This window comes from Giraffa tippelskirchi, chromosome 12 (genome assembly GCF_054371585.1).
Source record: "Giraffa tippelskirchi isolate mGirTip1 chromosome 12, T2T-mGirTip1v1.2.pri, whole genome shotgun sequence".
NCBI lineage: Eukaryota > Metazoa > Chordata > Mammalia > Artiodactyla > Giraffidae > Giraffa > Giraffa tippelskirchi.
In genome coordinates this window covers 49,666,106-49,686,610 of record NC_137286.1, presented here as the reverse complement: position 1 = coordinate 49,686,610, position 20,505 = coordinate 49,666,106, and the positions used below count along the sequence as shown (strand labels likewise).

At 44.8% G+C, this 20,505-nt stretch overlaps 1 protein-coding gene and 2 long non-coding RNA genes across 7 annotated transcripts in view; 1 reads left to right on the top strand and 2 right to left on the bottom strand.

Annotated features, from left to right (window-relative positions):
• The window catches only part of AGBL1 (AGBL carboxypeptidase 1), an 867,141-nt gene that overhangs the window by 141,900 nt on the left and 704,736 nt on the right, over nucleotides 1-20,505 (top strand). For 4 of the 5 annotated variants that reach the window (XM_081550439.1, XM_081550438.1, XM_081550443.1 and 1 more), the window contains one exon: nucleotides 14,683-14,891. In XM_081550439.1, coding sequence (XP_081406565.1) covers nucleotides 14,683-14,891 — 209 coding nt within the window. Of the gene's footprint in view, nucleotides 1-9,061; nucleotides 9,338-14,682; nucleotides 14,892-20,505 lie in introns of those variants that run through there. The other variant, XM_081550440.1, reaches the window with a different exon arrangement.
• On the bottom strand, nucleotides 316-12,974 carry LOC145529786 (uncharacterized). The gene is made up of 3 exons (XR_014071346.1): nucleotides 12,702-12,974; nucleotides 4,867-5,073; nucleotides 316-2,491 (listed from the first exon to the last, which is right to left on the bottom strand). It is a non-coding gene; the product is annotated as an uncharacterized LOC145529786 (long non-coding RNA).
• On the bottom strand, nucleotides 14,159-18,110 carry LOC145529792 (uncharacterized). The gene is made up of 2 exons (XR_014071353.1): nucleotides 16,937-18,110; nucleotides 14,159-16,363 (listed from the first exon to the last, which is right to left on the bottom strand). It is a non-coding gene; the product is annotated as an uncharacterized LOC145529792 (long non-coding RNA).

The window sequence follows — 20,505 nt, the reverse complement described above, 5'->3', positions numbered from 1 at the left end:
GAATTCCTGTCACCCTGACATAATGAATGACTGGCTATGGATTGACAGAGATAAAGTATCACAAAGATTTAAAGAGATAGACAAAAAGATAAACATCTCAGGGCTCTGAACGTGCACGGTCTCTTTCTCATCACATTCAGGATTGAGTGCACAATTATTTGCATTTGTCAGGTTGTAAGTCAGCTGCTTCCTACAGACGTCTAATAAGAGCAGTTTGCCCAGCACTTTTTCATATATTATCTCATTTAATGCTTACCGTAGTCCTGCAAGACAGGTGAATATTTAAGTCTTCTAGAGTAGCAGCTCTCAACATGAGTGATTTGTCCCAAGGGAACATTTATTAATAATAAGGTCTGGAGACATTTTTGGTTGTTACATCTGCAGGGAGTGCGGGTGTTCCTTGAATCACGTGGGTAGAGATTGGGATGCAACTAAATATCTTGCAATGCACAGGGCAGCTCTCCTCCATCCCACCTCAAGACATAATGTTGTTGTTCAGTTGCCAAGTCATGCCCAACTGTTCAGGATCCCATGGACTGCAGCACTCCAGGCCTCCCTGTCCCTCACTATCTTCCAGAGTTTGCCCAAGTTCATGTCCATTGAATTGTTGATGCCATCCACCCATCTGATTCTCTGTCTCCCTCTTCTCCTTCTGCCTTCAATCAGTCCCAGCATCATGGTCTTCTCTGGACCCAAATATCAATAGTGGAGCTTGGAAAACTGTTCTATAGAGAAAACATTGAGGTTCAAAGAGGATTGCTGATTTGCCTAAGATTGTGTGATGTGCCTTCAGTACACTGGGACTGAAATCCATCCCTCTGTTTCACTCCCAGAGGAGTTCAAATCTTTTAAAGAAATAAAACTGGTTTAGGGACTTCCCTGGTGGTCCAGGGGCTAAGACTTTACCCTCCAGCACAGGGGGTACGGGTTTGATCCCTGGTCAGGGAGCTAAGATCCTACAGGCATTGGTGCCAGAAAAAAAAAACAAAAAAACCAAAACCCAAAAAACATAAAGTAGAAGTAACATCATCACAAATTCAACGATGACTTTACAGATGGTCCACATCAAAAAACAAATCTTAAAAAAAATGAAATAAAACTGTTTTAAATACTTTGGCATAACTATTGCATGTAAACAGCTGACAGCGGAGCTGCCCTGGTGGCAGTGGGGGTCAGAGGCCCCACTCAGACTCTTTCTCAGCCCTTCCCCTTAATTCTGGGGCTTCCCAGGTAGCTCAAACAGTAAAGAATCTGTCTGCAATGTGGGAGGCCTGGGTTTGATCCCTGAGTTGGGAAGATACCCTGGAGAAGGGAATGGTAACCCACTCCAGTGTTCTTGCCTGGAGAATCCCATGGACAGAGTATCCAGGTGGGCTCCAGTCCATGGGGTCGCAAAGAGTTGGACACGACGGAGGGACTAACACACACCCCCTGAATGCCAGGGACACACAGCCTGGCAACCTCTCCTCTCCATTGAAGGAGACCCAGAGAGCATCAGGACCTTGTTGGCATCCAGAGACCTTCTGGATTTCCCTGAGCTGTTACATTGTTCTGGCAGAGGATGAGAGCATCTGAGTGTGCATTTTAGTAAGATGTGTTGAGCAGTGGCGGGGAGAAGGAAGCGTGTCGGCCAAGGAGAAGGCTACTGCTGGCACCTTACAGGTGGTAGGAGAGGGGACTGGAAGGACAACTGTCAACAGGTGACAGCTGTTCAGTCACTCAGTTGTGTTGGGCTCTTTGCGACCCCAGGGCCTGCAGCACGCCAGGCTCCTCTGTCCTTCACCATCTCCTAGAGTTTACCCAAACTCATGTCCCTTGAGTCAGTGATGCCATCCAACCATCTCATCCTCTGTCATCCCCTTCTCCTCCTGCCCTCAATCTTTCTCAGCATCAGGGTCTTTTCCAATGAGTCAGCTGTTAGTATAAGGTGGCCAAAGTACTGCAGCTTCAACTTCAGCATCAGTCCTTCCAATGAACATTCAGGGTTGATTTCTTTTAGGATGGACTGATGTGATCTGCTTGCAGTCCAAGGGACTCTCAAGTCTTCTCCAGCACCACAGATCAAAAGCATCAGTTCTTCCATGCTCAGCCTTCCTTATGGCCCAACTCTCACATCTGTAGTTTACAGGCAATAGGGTGGAGATTAAATGAGGAAGCAGGAGGCTCAGGCATGCTGTGCTATTGGGTGTCGTCAGGCCGAAGGGCAGCAGGCCAGGAGCAGGGAGACTCAGCTCTTTGCTGTTGTCTTCTGCGTGCTGGAGGCAGGGAGGCATGACGCTGCGTGAACCAATTTGCATGTGACCTTTGCACCCCCGTGCGGATTTGTTCTCTTGCAATCCACAGTGCTTGTTTTGAGTCTGGTTGGAAGCTGGCACGGCCATGGCAGACAGGTGTCTCCTGCACCCATTGGCAGAGAGAAAGGCGGGCGCTCTGTGCTTCTCCTTCCAGGTATAATCCTGGCTTTCTTCTTTAAGTGTCGTCTTCTGACGAGCTGCACATGGAAACGGCAAAATGAAACTAGGAGGAAGGTTACTGACAAAGACTCAGAAGAGATAGTGGTTTGTCTTAGGACTTAGCGGGTGCTAAGAATCCAAATTCAGAAGAAGACTCTGGATGGATAGGGAAACTCCTGGGAAATTTTAGGTCTGGACAAAGATGATCATTCCTACGGGCTTTCTTGCAGACATGTCAGAAACAAGTAACAGAAAGGAGAGTGAGAAAATCTACCTGACATATCCGTCCCTCCCCAGTCCTGATCTTGCACAACCTCAGTGAGGAATGTCAAAGTGGTGGGGGTCCCGCCTTCTGACACCCACCCTTCCTTTCAATCACCTCCTACTGCCCTCCCCTCACTTTGTTCATCTGCCTTTAGCTTCTAGGCTTTTTTGTCATTTGCACTCACCAAATTTGGGCTTAGCCACTTGCTCTGATCTCAAGATTGCTAGAATCTTCTGTTCTTGGGTCTCTGCGTCCTGATTCCTTCCTACATTCTGGCCTCGGTGCTAATGTCACCCTCAAAGAGCTGCCCTGACCACCGACCTAAAATAGCTACCCTACCCAGTCCCTCTAGAATCATTATTTTATTATTATTTTTTTAATCATTATTATTATTTTTTTGGCTGTGCTGGGTCTTAGTTGCAGCAGGATCTTCAATGTTCTTTGGGGCATGTGAACTCTTAATTGCAGCTTGTGGGATCTAGTTCCTTGACCAGGGACCGAACCCAGACCTCCTGCATTAGGAGTGGGGAGTCTTAGCAGCTGGAACACCCAGGGAATTTCCTCATTATTTAATTTTCACTGTCATCATCTGAATTTACCTGATTTGCGTCTGTGTGTGCATATTTGAGGGCTTCCCTGGCAGTACTCATCTGGTAAAGAATCTGTATGCAATATAGGAGACCCTGATTTGATTCCTGGGTGAGGAAGATCCCCTGGAGAAGGGACAGGCTACCTACTCCAGTATTCTTGGGTTTCTCTGGTGGCTCAGACAGTAAAGAATCCACCTGCAGTGTGGGAGACTTAGGTTTAATCCCTGGGTGGGGAAGATCCCCTGGAGGAGGTCATGGCAACCCACTCCAGTATCCTTGCCTGGAGAATCCCATGGACAGAGGAACCTGGCGGGCTACAGTCCATGGGGTCACATGACTGACTGACTAAGCACAGCACAGCTCTTGCCTATTTGAATCTGGGAGTCTCCCCCAACCCCCCCATGGGAATGGAAACCCCTTAGAACAGAGACTTTGTTCATCTCATTTCCTGCTGTTATATCACCAAGGCCTATGATGGTGTCTGGCACATACTGGCACGCAGTAGTTGTTAGAAGTGTTTGTTGAATGAATGAGTAATGATGTCTGGCGTTTAGGGGTAGGAGTATGATTTTAACTGATGACTTACTGCCTGCCTAGTCACGGCAAGATCTGGGTTTCGGGGCAATTTGTCTCTGCTTATTTGCATATGCTGCGCAAAGCTCTCACGTGATCACTGCTTGCTGGGAACCAGCTCCTTTTAGAAGATTTTCAAACTAGATATTGAAAAATTAATCCTATTTCCTCGAATCGAAGATGTCATTGACTATAAGAAGCACCATTTGTGCATGCCACTGAGAGAAAAAGAATGCTGCCAGTTGCCATTGAAATACCATCATTGGTTAGAAGCACCTTAAATTTGGAACAGCTTAAAATGTGAAAAAAAAAATATATGCCTGAGGATTGATAAAGTACAAGATGAACTGGATTCATCATGTGGAATTCAGGGAAGTGGTGGGGCAGCTTAGGGTCTGGAGTATATCCTTATTTGTAGTCCCTTCCCCTGTAGCACTGCACCCTAACACTTGGACACGGCACACTTTATGAACCAGAGGAAGCACTGAGTGTGTGGAGGAAGAGGCAGACATAACTTCTGAGGCTTTCTCAAGAGTGGAGAAAGTTCTCCAGCTTGGGAATGTATCTATGGAAAGTCATTAGAAGGAGTTGGTGATAAAAACAAACGAACAAAAGAATACTATGAAGGATGTTTTTGTTACCCTTCTCAGCCACTCTTACTGAAGCTTAGGAAAAGCATCTTTACTTTTCAAAAGGCAGTCAATGGGAAACAAGATTTTCTTAAAATCCAAATTTACTTTATAGCCAGGTTTACTGAAATGTATCTATTTTACAAAAATAAAAAGAAAATACCTGCAAGCTAATTCAATATCATTATTCTTATTTGAGCTAAAGATAATGGAGTATAATTTCCATTACTGCTGACATTAAGATTAGTTATGTTTCAATTCATATATCGCAGCTTCTCCTTTGTGGGGAGCGTCCTTGCAGCTGCCACGGGAGGCTGAAAGCTGACCCCTCCTCTCTTCAGAAGCCCTATGCTCACCTCCGGGGCCTGACATAGGGGCTGGCCTCAGGGCATCACTGCTAGTTGTCAGGACAGCTCTTGAATGTCCCCTGCAGTGACCCCAAGAACCATCGGCTGTTTGTTTGGCTCCTTAAACCTTCTCGGGCTTCCCTCGTGGCTCACATGGTAAAGAATCTGCCTGCAGTGCTGGAGACCCAGGTTCTATACCTCGGTCAGGAAGATCCCCTGGAGGAAGGCAATGACAACATGCTGCAGAATTCTTGCCTGGAGAATCCCATGGGCAGAGGAGCCTGGCGGGCTACAGTCCACGGGGTCATAAAGAGACGGACATGACTGAAGCAACTTAGCACATTGAGTGCACAAACCTTCTTGAGTTTCCTATAAAAAATCAGCTCTCTGAAGTATGTCAGAAAGGGAAAAACAAACATCATGTATTAACACATACATAGGGAATCTAGAGAAATGGTACTGATGAGCCTTTCTCCAGGGCAGGGATAAAGATGCAGACGTAGAGAACAGACCTGTGGACACGGGGGCACGGGGAGTAGGGGGAGAGAGTGGGATGAACTGAGAGAGTAGCACTGATATCTATATATTCCCGTGTGTGAAACAGCTGGCTGGTGGGAAGCTGATGTATAGCACAGGGAGCTCAGCTTGGCGCTCTGTGTTGACCTTAGAGGGGTGGGATGGAGGCGTGGGAGGGAGGCTCAGCAGGGAGGGGGTATATGTATACCTGTAGCTGATTCACACTGTTGTACAGCATAAACTATCACAACGTTGTAAAGCAATTATGTGTGTGTGTGCGCTAAGTTTCTGCAGTCGTGTCTGACTCTTTGTGACCCTATGAATTGTAGCCTGACAAGCTCCTCTGTCCGTGGGATTCTCTAGGCAAGAATACTGAAGTGGGTTGCCATGCCCTCCTCCAGGGGATCTTCCCAACCCAGCGATGGAACCCCCATCTCTAATGTCTTCTGCATTGGCAGGCAGGTTCTTTACCACTTGCGCCACCTGGAAGCCCAAAGCAATTATACTCCAGTTGAAAAAAAAAAAAAAATCAACTCTCATCACAACTTAGGGGCCTGGGAAGTAGCAGAGAAGATGCTGGAGGGTGATTGGGTGGAGGGGCTGAGTCAGGTTAGATTTGGCGGATAGGGTAGCCACGCCCCTCAAGCACCTCAGGTGTTCTGCTGACTTATTTCCTTTGGCCTTTCAGAAAACTTCTGCAGGAAGCTGCTTCTCCTGGTAACCACGAAGGGTCTTTATCTGAATGCAAAACAGTGTAATCTCTGCAAACCAGCATCAGAGCTTTGGGGATAACAATGTGGGTTGTCAGCTTTGGAGGCAGATGGGGGATTCCATTTGAATTCTCCATATGCCATTTACAAGCTCTCAGGACTTAAATAAGTTATTTAACTTCTCTCAGCCTCTGTGTCTTCATTTGTAAGAGGAGGCAAATAATGCTTATCTTCAAGCATTTCCATGAGACAAATGAGATGATCATGTAAGCTGATTAGCCCAATGCTGAGCACATAGGAAACATTCAGTAAATAAATACTCAGTAATTTTAACTGGTGTTAAAGTGGCAAAAGAGGCAGCTTTTTTTCATATATAGGACTTAGAAGTCTTGGTAAAAGCTTGCTTTGTCCAGAAACATCTTCTAAATTGACTCCATGAAAAGACCACTAAAAGCTTCTGTTGGCTGTAGTTAAGGTCACCATTATCTTGGATTGTAGTAATATCTCGAAAGGGGAAGATCTAGGGTGAAATATTACACAGTGTGAGTTCTGCGGCTCCAACTAGATCTTCCTATATGGGGTCTTGGATGAAGATCAGGCAGTGTTTATGATGTAATTGCTCAGGGCCGGGAGGAGAGGGTTTGGAAGCAAACCTTGGGGAGGAAGTTTTGTTTGATGAGCCCAGCGAGTGGTCGTCTCTTCTGAAAAGAGGACCACTGTCCTGAAAAGGACTAGCTGAATTGTCAATAGTTCATATAAATGAATTTTCATGAAGTTCCTGAAGCAAAAGGAAATCAAGCTATTTAATAAAGCTATTTAGTCTTCCTGGGCAATAATTTCTTGGGAGCGTGATGTCCTACTATGCTGTGTGGTTGAAGAGAATTTCTGTTCTCAAGAATGATGTGAGCCTGGAATCCTGGTATATATTCTTACTCATATATGTGCATATCAAAAGCAAGGATGAGTTATTAAACAGTTAACCATTATCAGTCAAGAAGATCTCACAGCACTAACCAGTCTTCTAAAAAAGCTTTAGTAATAGGACCCAACTGGGATAAATTTTGCCAGAGAGGAAACTATTTATAGTTCCTTAAGGTCTACATTATGGACATTGTAAGGGGTCCTGGGATAACACTGGGAAATGATCCTCAGCATGTCTTTTGGGGTGTCTAAGGCAGCTATGTAAAAGGGGTGGCCATTTGGGGTGAGAAGTCAATTACATTACATGGGGACTGAAGGACTCTGGTTATCAATTTTACTTTTTTTGAAACTTTTCCTTGGGCTATTCTCACTGGTGAAATGTATGTGAAGTTTGAATGAAATCCATATGGGGAAATGGTTTTCGTTTGAGCACATCTTTTTGAGCTTTTATTGAGCACATACTTGGTTCCAGGGGCTGCATGCACTATGTATTCATTCTTTATAATGGACTTGTTAGGTTGATGCTGTCATTGTTTCTTTTTTATCTTGCTTTAATATTTGAAAATAGTGGAAATGTAGTAACTTACCTAAGGTTACACAGCTGGTAAGCCAAAATGCAGATCAGCAGCTATGTGACCCTGGTGCTTCTGTTCTTGCATGAGGCTGTCCAAAGGAATGTATTCATGTCCTGAGCATTTGGCAGTTTGTCCAAAATTACAGAGGGCCAGTTGGAATAGTAAATTGTTGTTGTAGTTCAGTTGGTCAGTCATGTCCAACTCTTTGTGACCCCATGGACTGCAGCACGCCAGGCTTCCCTGCCCTTCACCATCTTCTGGAGCTTGCTCGAACTCATGTCTTTTGAGTCGGTGATGCCATCCAACCATCTCATCCTCTGTCGTCCCCTTCTCGTCCTGCCTTCTCTCTTTCCCAGCAATGGGGTCTTTTCCAATGAGTCGGCTCTTCACCTCAGGTGGAGCAAAGTATTGGAATTTTAAATAGATAATGCTTATCATGATTATGGGCTTCCCTGGTGGGCTCAGATGGTAAAGAACCCATCTGCAATGCAGGAGACCTCAGTTGGATCCGTGGGCCAGGAAGATCCCCTGGAAAAGGGCATGGCAACCCACTACAGTATTCTTGCCTGGAAAATCCCATGGACAGAGGAGCCTGGCAGGCTACAGTCCACAGGGTTGCAAAGAATCAGACATGACTGAAGCAATTTTAGCACATGAGTGCTTATTATATTCTAGGCATTGAGCTATCTACTTTATATATATTACCTCATTTAATCTTCTCAACAGTTCTCAAGGAAGAGATTGTTATTAGGTTTCTTTCTTTCTTTCTTTTTTTTTAAGTCTTAGTGATGAGAGCTGTGAAGAAATGTTCTTAAGGACACAAAGTTAGAAAGCAGTGGAGGTCATGGCCTTGTTCATGGACTCCATAAAGAACGCTGAAGGGTTTGCCGAGCAAGGCAGTGAGGAGTACACAACGATGGTTAAGATGAGTTTGGAGTTCTGCACTAATTCGTGTGTCTCATTCCTAGAGCTGTGGCTGTGAAAGCGTGCAGCTCATTCCTCTACTGCTGGTTCCCACTTTTCCTCCACTTCAAGTCATCGCTTTTCCCTAAAGGGGTGATAAAATTCTCAGATATGGTGAGCAAAGAGCATCCATGGAAATCTCCTCTGGTTTGGCCAAATAACAATAGCAGAGTGCTGGGCTGCTTGCAGGTATAATAATCTGGCTCATCAGGCACTTGCTTCTCTACCAGCCTGTCCTGGCATGGAAATTCCCCATGAGAAATCCAGTTTTTGAGTCTTAAAGGTTTCTGGGCTTTCTTGTTAAAAGACAAACATCTTTATAGAGATGATCATGATCTCAAATACCTTCAGGGGCGAGGTAGATAATTCACTTTTGAAACGGATGGGGTAAGACCAAAAAGGTGCATTGGTTGCTATGGCAACCCAGGGACTGCTGTCCTGCCCACAAACATTTACGACGTGGCATATAGTCGATGGACTTCCTGTCAAAGAGTAACCTATCTTTTTCCTCTTGTTAAGGTTCATTGTAGATGACGTGGAGAGTAAAAACTACAGAGAAGTGTAAATTGAGGCTAAAAAATCCACAGCAAATTGAATCATCAATATCTTCCTCATAAGTACTATGGATATCTTGGCATATTCCCCTCCTTTTTTTTTTTTTTCCTGAATATAAAAATCTGCTGCATCATTGGGGTCTGTGCTAAAGAAAACATTTGAACTTCTATGAAGAAATGAGGAGCAAAAATAAGATTGTGAGACCACAAATAAGACTTCAGGAGGATAAAACCTGGAGAGGTAGGTAGAAAAAGTAAAAGAGTTAACTGCAGGTGAGGACCAGGATGTGGCTGGCCACAGGAAAACTGGCCAGAGAAGACTCAGCAGGAGGCCACCGAGGAGGGGCTGATGGAGACAGGGGACACAACCCCTTTGGATGAAGTAGGAGTTGGGGTGCTCTGTCACTCAGCTGTGTCTGACTCTGTGACCCCACGGACTGGGGCCCGCCAGGCTCCTCGGTCTTGTCTGGGTATTCTCCAGGCAAGAATCCTGGAGTGGGTTGCCATTCCCTCCTCCAGGAGATCTTCCTGACTCAGGGGATCGAACCCACATCTCCTGTATTGGCAGGCAGATTCTTTACCTCTGAGCCACCAGGGAAGCCCTAGGAGTTGAGGATGAGCTGTTAAATGAAAGGTTCTCAGAAGTCCTCTCTGCCCACTCCACTCCATCCTCCAATCAGCTTAAGATAAACCAGTCCATTTCAGAAATTAAAACAAAACAAAATACAGAACAGGAACTTTTTTCCTCAAGAAAATCTTAGGAGGAAGCCATTTATGTAAACAGACTAAAGTTCAGCTTGTCAGTTTTAAACGGGGTTGGGGGATCCTCACCTGCCCGCCCCAAACCCTGAGCTCACCCAAAACAGCGTCTGAAAGCCCACATCTTCTCCTTGCTATCTGGCCTCCCCAGGAGAAGCACTGTCGTCCCCTCAAACCTTCTGGAACTCCTGGAAACTGCTGATCCCAGCCACCCTCATTTCATTCTTTGGGTCCTCTCTGCATTGGTTCAGCTTGATGAGTCTCCTCTTGTTGGGTTTTAGATGCATATTGACTTTTGCAAAGCTCTTGAGCCATCCTCAGAGAAAGACTGACTGATTTAGGATGGGGCTTGGGAGAGAGGTATAGCTGTTTTCGATGTTAGTAAACATGACAGCTTGCTGAAGATTAGCAGGAAACCATGAATAAAATCATCGGGATTTGATAAGGGATTTTTCTCGCAGACAATTAAAGATTTCCCCCCCAATATCTCCCTTGCCCTCCCCACAAAACCGGAGATGAAGGTCATGAGGATAACACATTGTTAGTCTCATACCTTTAAAACAGATGAAAGACAAAAATGCTTAACCTCTCCCTGCCCACGGGGCCTCTGTGCACTGTTTTCTGCCATTCTGTCATCTTTTTAACAGGCGATACTTTCCTTTAATGCCTCCTACTTAATCCTCAATTTTCTTTTAAACATCAGATATTGGTTAGGCTGGAACCTTATTTAGGCAGTAAAGAACTCCAGTGCTTTGTGGCTACAACCAGCAGAGAAGAGAAATATTTTTGATACAAAAGAATAATTCATTAAAGGAGGTAATGAAGGTGATTTAAACCGTCCACCACAAATACATCACAGAGTGAATAAAGCTCATCGCTCTCAGTTCAGGGTCATGGCTAAATGAAATGTTGTGAAAAGTAAAAAAAAAAAAAACAAACCACAACTGCACAAATGGGTCAAAAAATCTCAGTGGGGCTCAGTCAAGCCTGACAGTTTAGAATTTGACAAACAAGCTAAATAAAAGGAGAATTCTATTAACATTATGAGAAAACCTTTCTGGAATAAAACGCAATTTCCATGTCATTTTTTTACTCATGGGCATTTACATGGTCTTAGGGAAAAATCTGACTTGGGGCTGAAACTTTGCTTATCCAATTACAACACAAGGGATCTCTCCCTCTCACACTCAGCCAAAAGCACAGATTGTCTATAAACCAGTGTGAACAGTATGGATAATGCAGAAATGTAGTGTGAGACTGCAGAGCTGCAGGATATGGGCCTTTGTGCCTGAGAGTCAGCTGGTTAGAGTTCTACAGGGTACCTAGTTGACAAGGGCAGAGAGAACCACAATCCAGAGAGGATCTACCCATCTACTAAGTAGGTCTGAACTAATCCACAAGTAGTTGGTTGTCTGCCAACCCTGTAGGGTGAGGAGTTTAACATGAAAACCAGAGTATGTGTGCTGTTGAGAGAAGTATCTTAGACCATTCTTCCCCCATTGTTTCTTCAAAGGGTATTTAAGCTGTATCTTGAGGAGACTTCCCTGATGGCTCAGTGATTAAGAATCTGCCTTGCAATGTATGGGACAAGGGTTCGATCCCTGGTTGAGGAACTAAGATCCCACATGCTGCAGGGCAACTAAGCCTCAACTACTGAACCTTTCTGCTGCAACAATTAATCTGAAGTGCCACTACTAAGACCTTACTTCGCCAAATAAATAAATGCTAAGTCACTTCAGTTGTATCCTACTCTTTGCGATCCTATGAACTATAGCCCGCCAGGCTCCTCTGTCCATGGAATTCTCCAGGCAAGAGTATTGGAGTGGGTTTCCATGCCCTTCTCCAGGGGATCTTCCCAACCCTCAGATTGAAGCTGTGTCTCTTCCATCTCCTGCATTGGCAGGCAAGTTCTTTACCACTAGTGCCACCTGGGAAGCCAAGTAAATAAATAAAGAATATTAAAAAATAAATAAAAGACCATATCTTGGGAAAATGAAGAAGCCATACATCAATCAGAGAGGTCTTATGGGAGGTCTCAGGCAGAGTCATTCAACTAACAACATGTGCACACTTGCTATATATCCATTTTAAATATAGCAAGTGTGTACGCTGAATAACTCCATTATACAGCGCTACTGTACAGCACACGGAATTCTGCTCAATGTTATGTGGCAGCCTGGATGGGAGGAGAGTTTGGGGGTGAATGGATACATGTATATGTATGGCTGAGTCCTTTTGCTATGTACCTAAAACTGTCACAACATTGGTAACGCTGGTAATTTTCTATACTCCAGTGTAAAAACTTAAAGTGTAGTTGTGGTGTGGAAGAGGGGAAAGGCACCATAAGATCATACTATTATAGCTCCCTGAAGGATGTAAGGAAGCCCCATCCTCACATCCCTGCTGGGTGGTCTTCCAACCTCTGTCTGGGTATTTTTGGTGCCAGGTTGCTCATCACCACATAAGAGTCCCATCTCTTGTTGGGTGGCTTGACTCCAAGGAATTCCTTTCCCAGACGGAGCCAACCCCTTGATGATATATAAACTGGGTTCCAGTCTCTTTTGGGAAAACACAGAACACATCTGTTACACACAACAGCCTTCCCGACATTATGTCTCTCACTTAAGGTCCTCTCCTTTTCATTTGGATTGAGCGTTATAGTTTGCTCAAATGACCATATCCCAAGTCCACTGAGATTGAAGGAAGAGGAATGGAAATCTGGTGAATCTCTCTCTCTCCTCTCTTCTCTCTCCTCTACACTCAATTATCCTTTTTCTGAACTATTTGAGAATAAGTTATAGACATTCACAATTGTGGAGTTCCTAAAAACAAGAATATTCACTTACCTAAGCATAGCTTATCAAAATCCAGCAATATACATTTACATAGTACTATGTGTGGGTGCATACTCAGTCACTCAGTTGTGCCCCACTCTTTGCAGTCCCATGGACTATAGCCAACTAAGCTCCTCTGTCCATGGGATTTTCCCATCAAGAATATTGGAATGGGTTGCTTTCTCCTTCCCTAGGGATCCTTCTCCAGGGGATCTTCCCGACCAGGGATCAAACCCAGGTCTCCTGCACTGCAGGTGAATTCTTTACCACTGCACCACCTGGGAAGAAACAGTGTGTAAGCAAGTGTGCTAATTGCTCAGTCTTTGTGACCTCATGGACTCCCAACAGGCTCTTCTGTCCATGAGATTCTCCAGGAAGGAATACTGGAGTGGGTAGCCATTCCCTTCTCCAGGGCATCTTTCTGACCCAGAATTGAACCCAGGTCTCCTGCATTGCAGACAGATTCTTTACCATTGAGCCAGCAGGAAAGCAATACTGGGTTAATCTAAACTCCTTATTCAGATTTTACCATCTGCTTCACTAATGCCTTATGTAGGAAAAGAACAAAATTATTTTTGGTCCAGGGACTAAATTATAATAACATATTGTACTTACATGCCATATCTTTTTGTAGAAAATTATTGAAGTATAGTTGCTTTGCTATTGTGTTATATTGTGTTAGTTTCTGCTGTTCAGCAATATGAATCTGCTATTGTTGTTAAGTTGCTCAGTCCCATCCGACTCTTGGTGAACCCGTGGACTGCAGCACGCCAGGCTTCCCCGTCCTTCACCATCTCCCAGAGCTTGCTCAAACTCATGTCCATTGAGTCGGTGATGCCATCCAACCATCTCATCCTCTGCCATCCCCTTCTCCTTCTGCCTTCAGTCCTCCCCTAGCATCAGGGTCTTTTCCAATGAGTTGGCTCTTTGCATCAGGTGGTGAAAGTATTGAAGCTTCAGCTTCAGCTTAAGTCCTTCCAATGAATATTCAGGATTGATTTCCTTTAGGATTGATCGGTTTGATCTCCTTACAGTCCAAGGGACTCTCAAGAGTCTTCTTCAACACCACAGTTCAAAAGCATCAATTCTTCAATAGTCAACTTTCTTTATGATCCAATTCTCACATTCATACATGAATACTGGAAAAACCATAGCTTTGAGTAGTTGGACCTTTGTTGGCAAAGTAATATCTCTTCTTTTAAATATGCTGTCTAGGTTGATCATAGCTTTCCTTCCAAGGAGCAAGTGTCTTTTAATTTTATGGCTGCAGTCACCATCTGCAGTGATTTTGGAGCCAAAGAAAATATAGTCTTTCACTGTTTCCATTGTTTCCCCATCTATTTGCTATGAAGTGATGGGACTGGATGCCATGAACTTAGTCTGTTGAATATTGAGTTTTATTCTGCTACATATATACATATATCCCTGTGTCATGTCTTTTTGGTCTTTATTAGCTGAGTTCCTTGGTCTTTTTTTTTTTTTTTTTTTTGGCCTTTTACTACTTTGACATTTGTGAAAAGTGTAGATCAGATATTTACAGCATATCCCACATTTTGGGTTTGATGATTTTCCTCGTGGTTACATTCAGGTTATGCATTTTGGTTCAGGAATATCATAGTAGTGATACTCAAGTGATGTTGTGTCTTTCTCAGGGCATCTTATCTGATGTTGTTGACCCTGGTCACTTGATTAAGCTGATATCTGCCACTGGATATCAGTTTCTACACTGGAAAATTAGTATCATCCCTTTATGATTAATTAGTACCTCGTGGGAGGGGAAGATCCCTTAGAGGAGGACATGGCAACCCACTCCAGCATTGTTGCCTGGAGAATCCCATGGACAGAGGAGCCTGTTGGGCTACATACAGTCCACAGGGTTGCAAAGAGTCTGACACGACTAAGAGGATTTAGCACACATGCGCACTGGGACATCGTCAGGGGGGTGTGGCCAAGAGAGCCTTTGATTGATGTCGCCTTTTCCCATTGGTTTCAGAGTCTAACAGCCGCAGGGCCGTGAACAGAAGCTACGTCCCCAGTTTGCTCAGGCTGCATCAGGATTGGCACAGCCACGACAAGGCCAATTCCTTCGTTCTGATCCGCCGGGCCCTTCTGCTCTGCCTCAAGCGTGTCGCCAAGCTCCGGTCGGGCAGGGAGGCCTTCTTGGCAGCTCAGGGCATGGAGATCCTTTTCAGCACCATACAGGTAATCTGCACCGGGACTGCCTCAGCGGTTGGATAGCATCTGAAGGATGTCATTTAGGACTTACCCTCCACAAAGCTGGGAAATCTCAATACATTTCTTGCTTCTTGATCTGGGCAGATGTTCTGGACTCAAATCCTCATTCCTTCACTCTCTCATATATCGATTGACTCACTTATTTAATACGTATTAGCTGGGTACACCTGGGTCGGGAAGATCCCCTGGAAGAGGGCGTGGAAACCCATTCCAGTATTCTTGCCTGGAGAATCCCAGGGACAGAGGAGCCCGACAGGCTACAGTCCATAGGATCACACAGAATTGGACATGACTGAAGTGACTGCACATGCACGCACAGTGGGTACAGGCTGAGTGGTGCTGGGATCAAGAGCGTTGCTTTTTTTATTGGGGTATAGTTGCTTTACAGTGTTAGTTTCTGCTGTATGACAAAGTGAATCAGCCACATCTGTACATATGTCCCCTCCCTCCTCAGCCTCCCTCTCACCCCCATATTCCGTCCATCTAGGTTATTACAGAGCACCGAGCCAAGCTCCCAGTGCTATTCAGCAGATTCCCTCTAGCACTCTAGAGGGAATTTTTACGCGTGGCAGAGCACATATTTCAATCCCAATCTCCCAATTCATCCCCATCCCTGGTCTGCATGTCCGTTCTCTACATCTGCATCTCTATTCCTGCCCTGCAAATAGGTTCATCTGTACCATTTTTCTAGATTCCACATACATGCACTAGTGCTGATTTTAAAGCTAGAGAACTTGGCTTCAGATCTCAGACCTTGCACTTACTGCTGTGCAGTGACTCGGTCTCTCTAGGTTTCAATATTCTTCCTTTTTTAAAAAAAGATGAAAGTGGTAAAATCTAGGTTTTCTACATGGCCTGGATAAGTTAACATAGACACATCTCGTTTAGCGGGGTACTTGCCATGACTTCACTGCTTTATGAGTGCGAGTGTTTATTGGAATAGTGATTAGTTATTGGGACCTCATGGTGAATGTGATAGACAAGATCCCTGACCTTTTGGGTCAAATGTTCCAGCAGAGAGTCAGACACTAAGGAAGCAAATAATTCAGTCTGGAAGATAATTTCATATTGCTCTGTGGGATCAATAGAGGAAGGGCAGAGGTCCACACTGACTCCTGCATGGGCAGAGAGAACGTCTTCTCTTAGAGAGGTCAGGTCTTTGAGTGTGTGACACCTAAGCTGAGACTTGAGTTATTGAGGGAGCTGGTCATGCCAAGTTTAAGAGGAAGAACATCCTAAGCAAAGGGAGTAGCACCTACAAAAGCTGTCCCTGATCTGTGCCCCAGTGGAATATGTGTCTAGGGTTTCCTGGATTTCAACCAAATAACACATTTTTAAATTTTACTTGATTAGGCTTAATGTAAGCACCATCATGGGCTTCCCTGGCAACTCAGATGGTAAAGAATCTGCCTGCAATGCAGGAGACCTGGGTTTAATCCCTGGGTTGGGAAGATCCCCTTGAGAAGGGACAGGCAACCCACTCCAATATTCTTACCTGGAGAATCCTATGGACAGAGGAGCCTGGTGGCCTACAGTCCATGAGGTTGCAAAGAGTCGGATGGGACTGAGTGACTGGCACACATATGCAGGCCCCATGGTGCAAGGCTGCCTGTATGTTCTTTGTGTGATTGTCTCTCAAGTACCCATCATCTGTTCACCCACCCTCTGTTGGGGCCAAAGCAGCCGTGTTTCACACACATTGTGTTCCTTTCTGTCTTCTTATTTGGGCTCCCCTGGTGACTTAGTGGTAAAGAGTCTGCCTGCCAATGCAGGAGAAATGGGGTTCAATGCCTGTATCTGGATGATTCCCTGGAGAAGGAAATGGCAACCTGCTCCAATATTTTTGCCTGGGAAATTCCATGGGCAGAGGAGTCTGGCAGGCTACAGTCCATGGTGTCCCAATAAAAGTCTGACATGACATTTTGACTAAACAGTGCTTGAAAAGTGAAAGTCACTCGCTGGTGTCAAACTCTTTACAACCACAGTCCATAGAATTCTCCAGGCCAGAATACTGGAGTGGGTTGCCATTCCCTTCTCCAGAGGATCTTTCCAACCCAGGAATCAAACCAGGGTCTCCTGTTTTGCAGGTGGATTCATTACCAGCTAAGCTATCAGGGAAGCCCAAACAATGCTTAATGTCTTCATATTAGTCTCTGCACTCCTTTCATTGGTCTCATTGCTTCTCTCTGGACACCCTCCAATTTCTCTCCACCTGAGTACCTCTGGGGTAATGAAGCAGTCAGCCAGAGTGCCGTTTTCCAATGGTATCTATAGACTCCTACCATTTTTAAAAAGCTTTTTTCCCTCTAAACAATAACATAATATTGCACTGCCAACCAATATCTAATTTTCTGTCTGCTATCACCTCTGGGTTTCTCTCCATCACTGCAGTTTTCAGAGCTTCTCGGTCATGAAATAGCTACCTTTTCCATTTTGTTCTTCTGGATGAGGAAATGCTCTGAATTTTTCCAAGTTGCACCGTACTTTGTAAGCTTGTGTTCCTCAAATCCCAAATTTCTCCCAGCCCTTGTAAAACTGCCCTCTGCTTTGCTGATCGCTCACAGCCTCCTACTCTGGCTCATGTGCTGCAGCCAGCTCCTCTGCCCCTGCCCTCTGCATTTTGGACTGTTTCTCGGATCTGTGTTTTTTTTTTTTTTAAAGCAAAAGAGCAGAAAACACAGATGTTGATTCCAGAGGTACAGGTCTTTGACACTGAGAGGGTGGAGTAGATGTGAAGTGGAGCCCAGGCATAAAAGCGCCTGTGAGCCTAGGAGCAGGCTTCTAGAAGCAGCTCCTCAGCAGGTCGATAAAGACCTCAACTGCTCAATTAAGCAAATTTACAACGAGCTCCCAGCCTCCAATGACTGTTGGGAATGGAAGCAGGATGTGAAGGAGGCAGACTCCATACTTGGTGGCCAAGTTTCTCTTGGCTGCAGAGCCTCCCAGCACCTGAACTCTGGGCTCTGAGCACAGATGCTGTTGTAGTGGTGCTGGAGTTGGGGCTTCACATCTATCCTCTCCCCTCTCCTGCCAGAGAAGGCATGGGAATTGCAAGAAGGCCAACCTGGAAGCCTTGGATCTAGGGATATCATTTTGGCCACTATTGCATATTATGCTGCTGCTGCTGCAGCTGATGGTGATAATACTGAAAATGCAGGAGAAGAAGAGGAAGAAAATGAAGGAAAAGATGGAAGAGGAAGGGAGGGAGGAGATTTGTGTTGAATGCTTACTATAGCCCAAGACTGGCATAGCAGTTTATGCAGGCTTTCTGATTTCAATATTTTTAAAGGATTTGGTGGCTCAGATAGTAAAGAATCTGCCTGCAATGCGGGAGACCCATGTTCAATCCCTGGGTCAGGAAGATCCCTGGAGAAAGGAATGTCAACTCACTCCAGTAGTCTTGCCTGGAGAATTCCATGGACAGAGGAGCCTGATGGGCTGCAGCTCATGGGCTTATAAAGAGTTGGACATGACTAAGCGACTAACACAACCTACCTAAAGGATTTGAAACTGATGATCTTTTTTTAAATTGGATTATAATTGCTGTACAATTTTTTGTTAGTTTCTGCCTTATGACAAATGGAATCAGCTATATGTATACATGGAGAAGGCAATGGCACCCCACTCCAGCACTCTTGCTTGGAAAATCCCACAAACGGAGGAGGCTGGTAGGCTGCAGACCATGGGGTTGCTAAGAGTTGGAAATGACTGAGCGACTTCACTTTCCTTTTCACTTTTATATATTGGAGAAGGAAATGGCAACCCACTCCAGTGTTCTTGCCTGGAGAATCCCAGGGATGGGGGAGCCTGGTGGGCTGCCGTCTATGGGGTCACACAGAGTCAGACATGACTGAAGAGATTTAGAGCAGCAGCAGCAGCATATGTATACATAGATGCCCTCCCTCTGGAGCCTCCCTCCCACCCTTCCCATCCCACCCTCTAGGTCATCACAGAGACTGAGATGAGCTCCCTGTGCTATACAGTAACTTCCCGCTAGCTGTCTGTTTTGTGCATGTTAGTGTATATATGATGTTCTTACTCAAGAGTCCATGCTTCTGTCCAAGGCACCAGAGGTTCTCCGAGTTGAGTGTGATCAAAGCCACCTACATGGTGGCAAGATCCCCACCCTCGGAGTTTCTGATTCAGTAGGTCTGGGATGTAGCCTAGAATTTGTGATTTTAACAAGTTCCTAAGTGATGCTGCTGCTTCTGGACTTGGGATCACACTTGGAGAACCGCTGTCCTGTACCATTTTTATTGGTGTTTGTGGTGTCATTACCAGTCTACTAGGTGTGAAAGTGACTGAAAAAGAACTGTTTTGAGTCCTTCTCACAGCTCCTGCCCATCATAGTGTTCTTCACTTTGCTGCTGAGGTCACTGCTGGCCATGTTTCTCTCACAATAACCCCACCTCTTTGTTTCCTGGGCCCTGCATCCTTGAATAGATTCTCTGAGCATTGTTTAAATGTTCAGAGGATCACATTGTCCATAATTCAGTGAGGCTGTGTGTAACATAATGGGGTCTTGCTGGAGCTTTGCATGAGGAATGAGAAATATGCAGACAATTTGGATGTAAAGTTAAAAAAGAACCCCTGCTAGGACACCCTGAAATAGTTTGAGATAGTTACCAATTTGGAGAAATGGATAAATGCAGATGGAATAAACTTGTATGAGATAATCAGATAAAGGGGCCACTCACTCTCTGGAGCCAGAACAGCTTCTGAGACCTAAAACATTGCCATGATTGGTTGTTTAGAAACTTAATCATATGTCACAATCACCCAGAGTGCTCACTTATATGCAGATAACTGGACTCTACTAGCAGAGTTTCTCATCATTAGATCTGAGTTAAGGTACAAGATTCTGCATTTCTCATAAGCATTCAGGTGATGTTAATGTTACTGGTCTGGGACCCTCACTTTGAGAACCATAAGAGTAAGCCATGATAGCCTTTTTAAAAGTTGCAGCACTATTTATAATAGCCAGGACATGGAAGCAACCTAAATGTCCATCAAGAGAGAAATGGATAAAGAAGATGTGGTACATATTTACAATGGAATATTGTGGTTGTTGTTTAGTTGCCAAGTCACGTTCGACTGTTTGCTACTCCCTGGACTGCAGCACACTAGGCTTCCCTGTCCCTCACCATCTCCTGGAGATTGCCCAAGTTCATGTTCATTGCATACGTGATGCTGTCCAGCCATCTCATCCTCTGAGGCTCTCTTCTCCTTCTGCCCTCAATGTTTCCCAGCCTCAGGGACTTTTCCAATGAGTCGTCTATTTGTGTCAGATGACGGAAATACTGGAGCTTAAGCTTCAGCATTAGTCCTTGCAGTGAATATTCAGGGTTGATCATCCTTACCATTGACTGGTTTGATCTCCTTGATGTCCAAGGGACTTTCAGGAGTCTTCCCCAACACCACAGTTTGAAGGCATCAGTTCTTTGGTGTTCTTTATGGTTCAGCTCTCACAGCCATATGCGACCACTGGGAAGACCATAATCTTGACTATATGGACATTTGTTGACAGAGTAATGTCTCTGCTTTACTCAGCCATGAAAAAGAATGAAATTATTCATTTGCA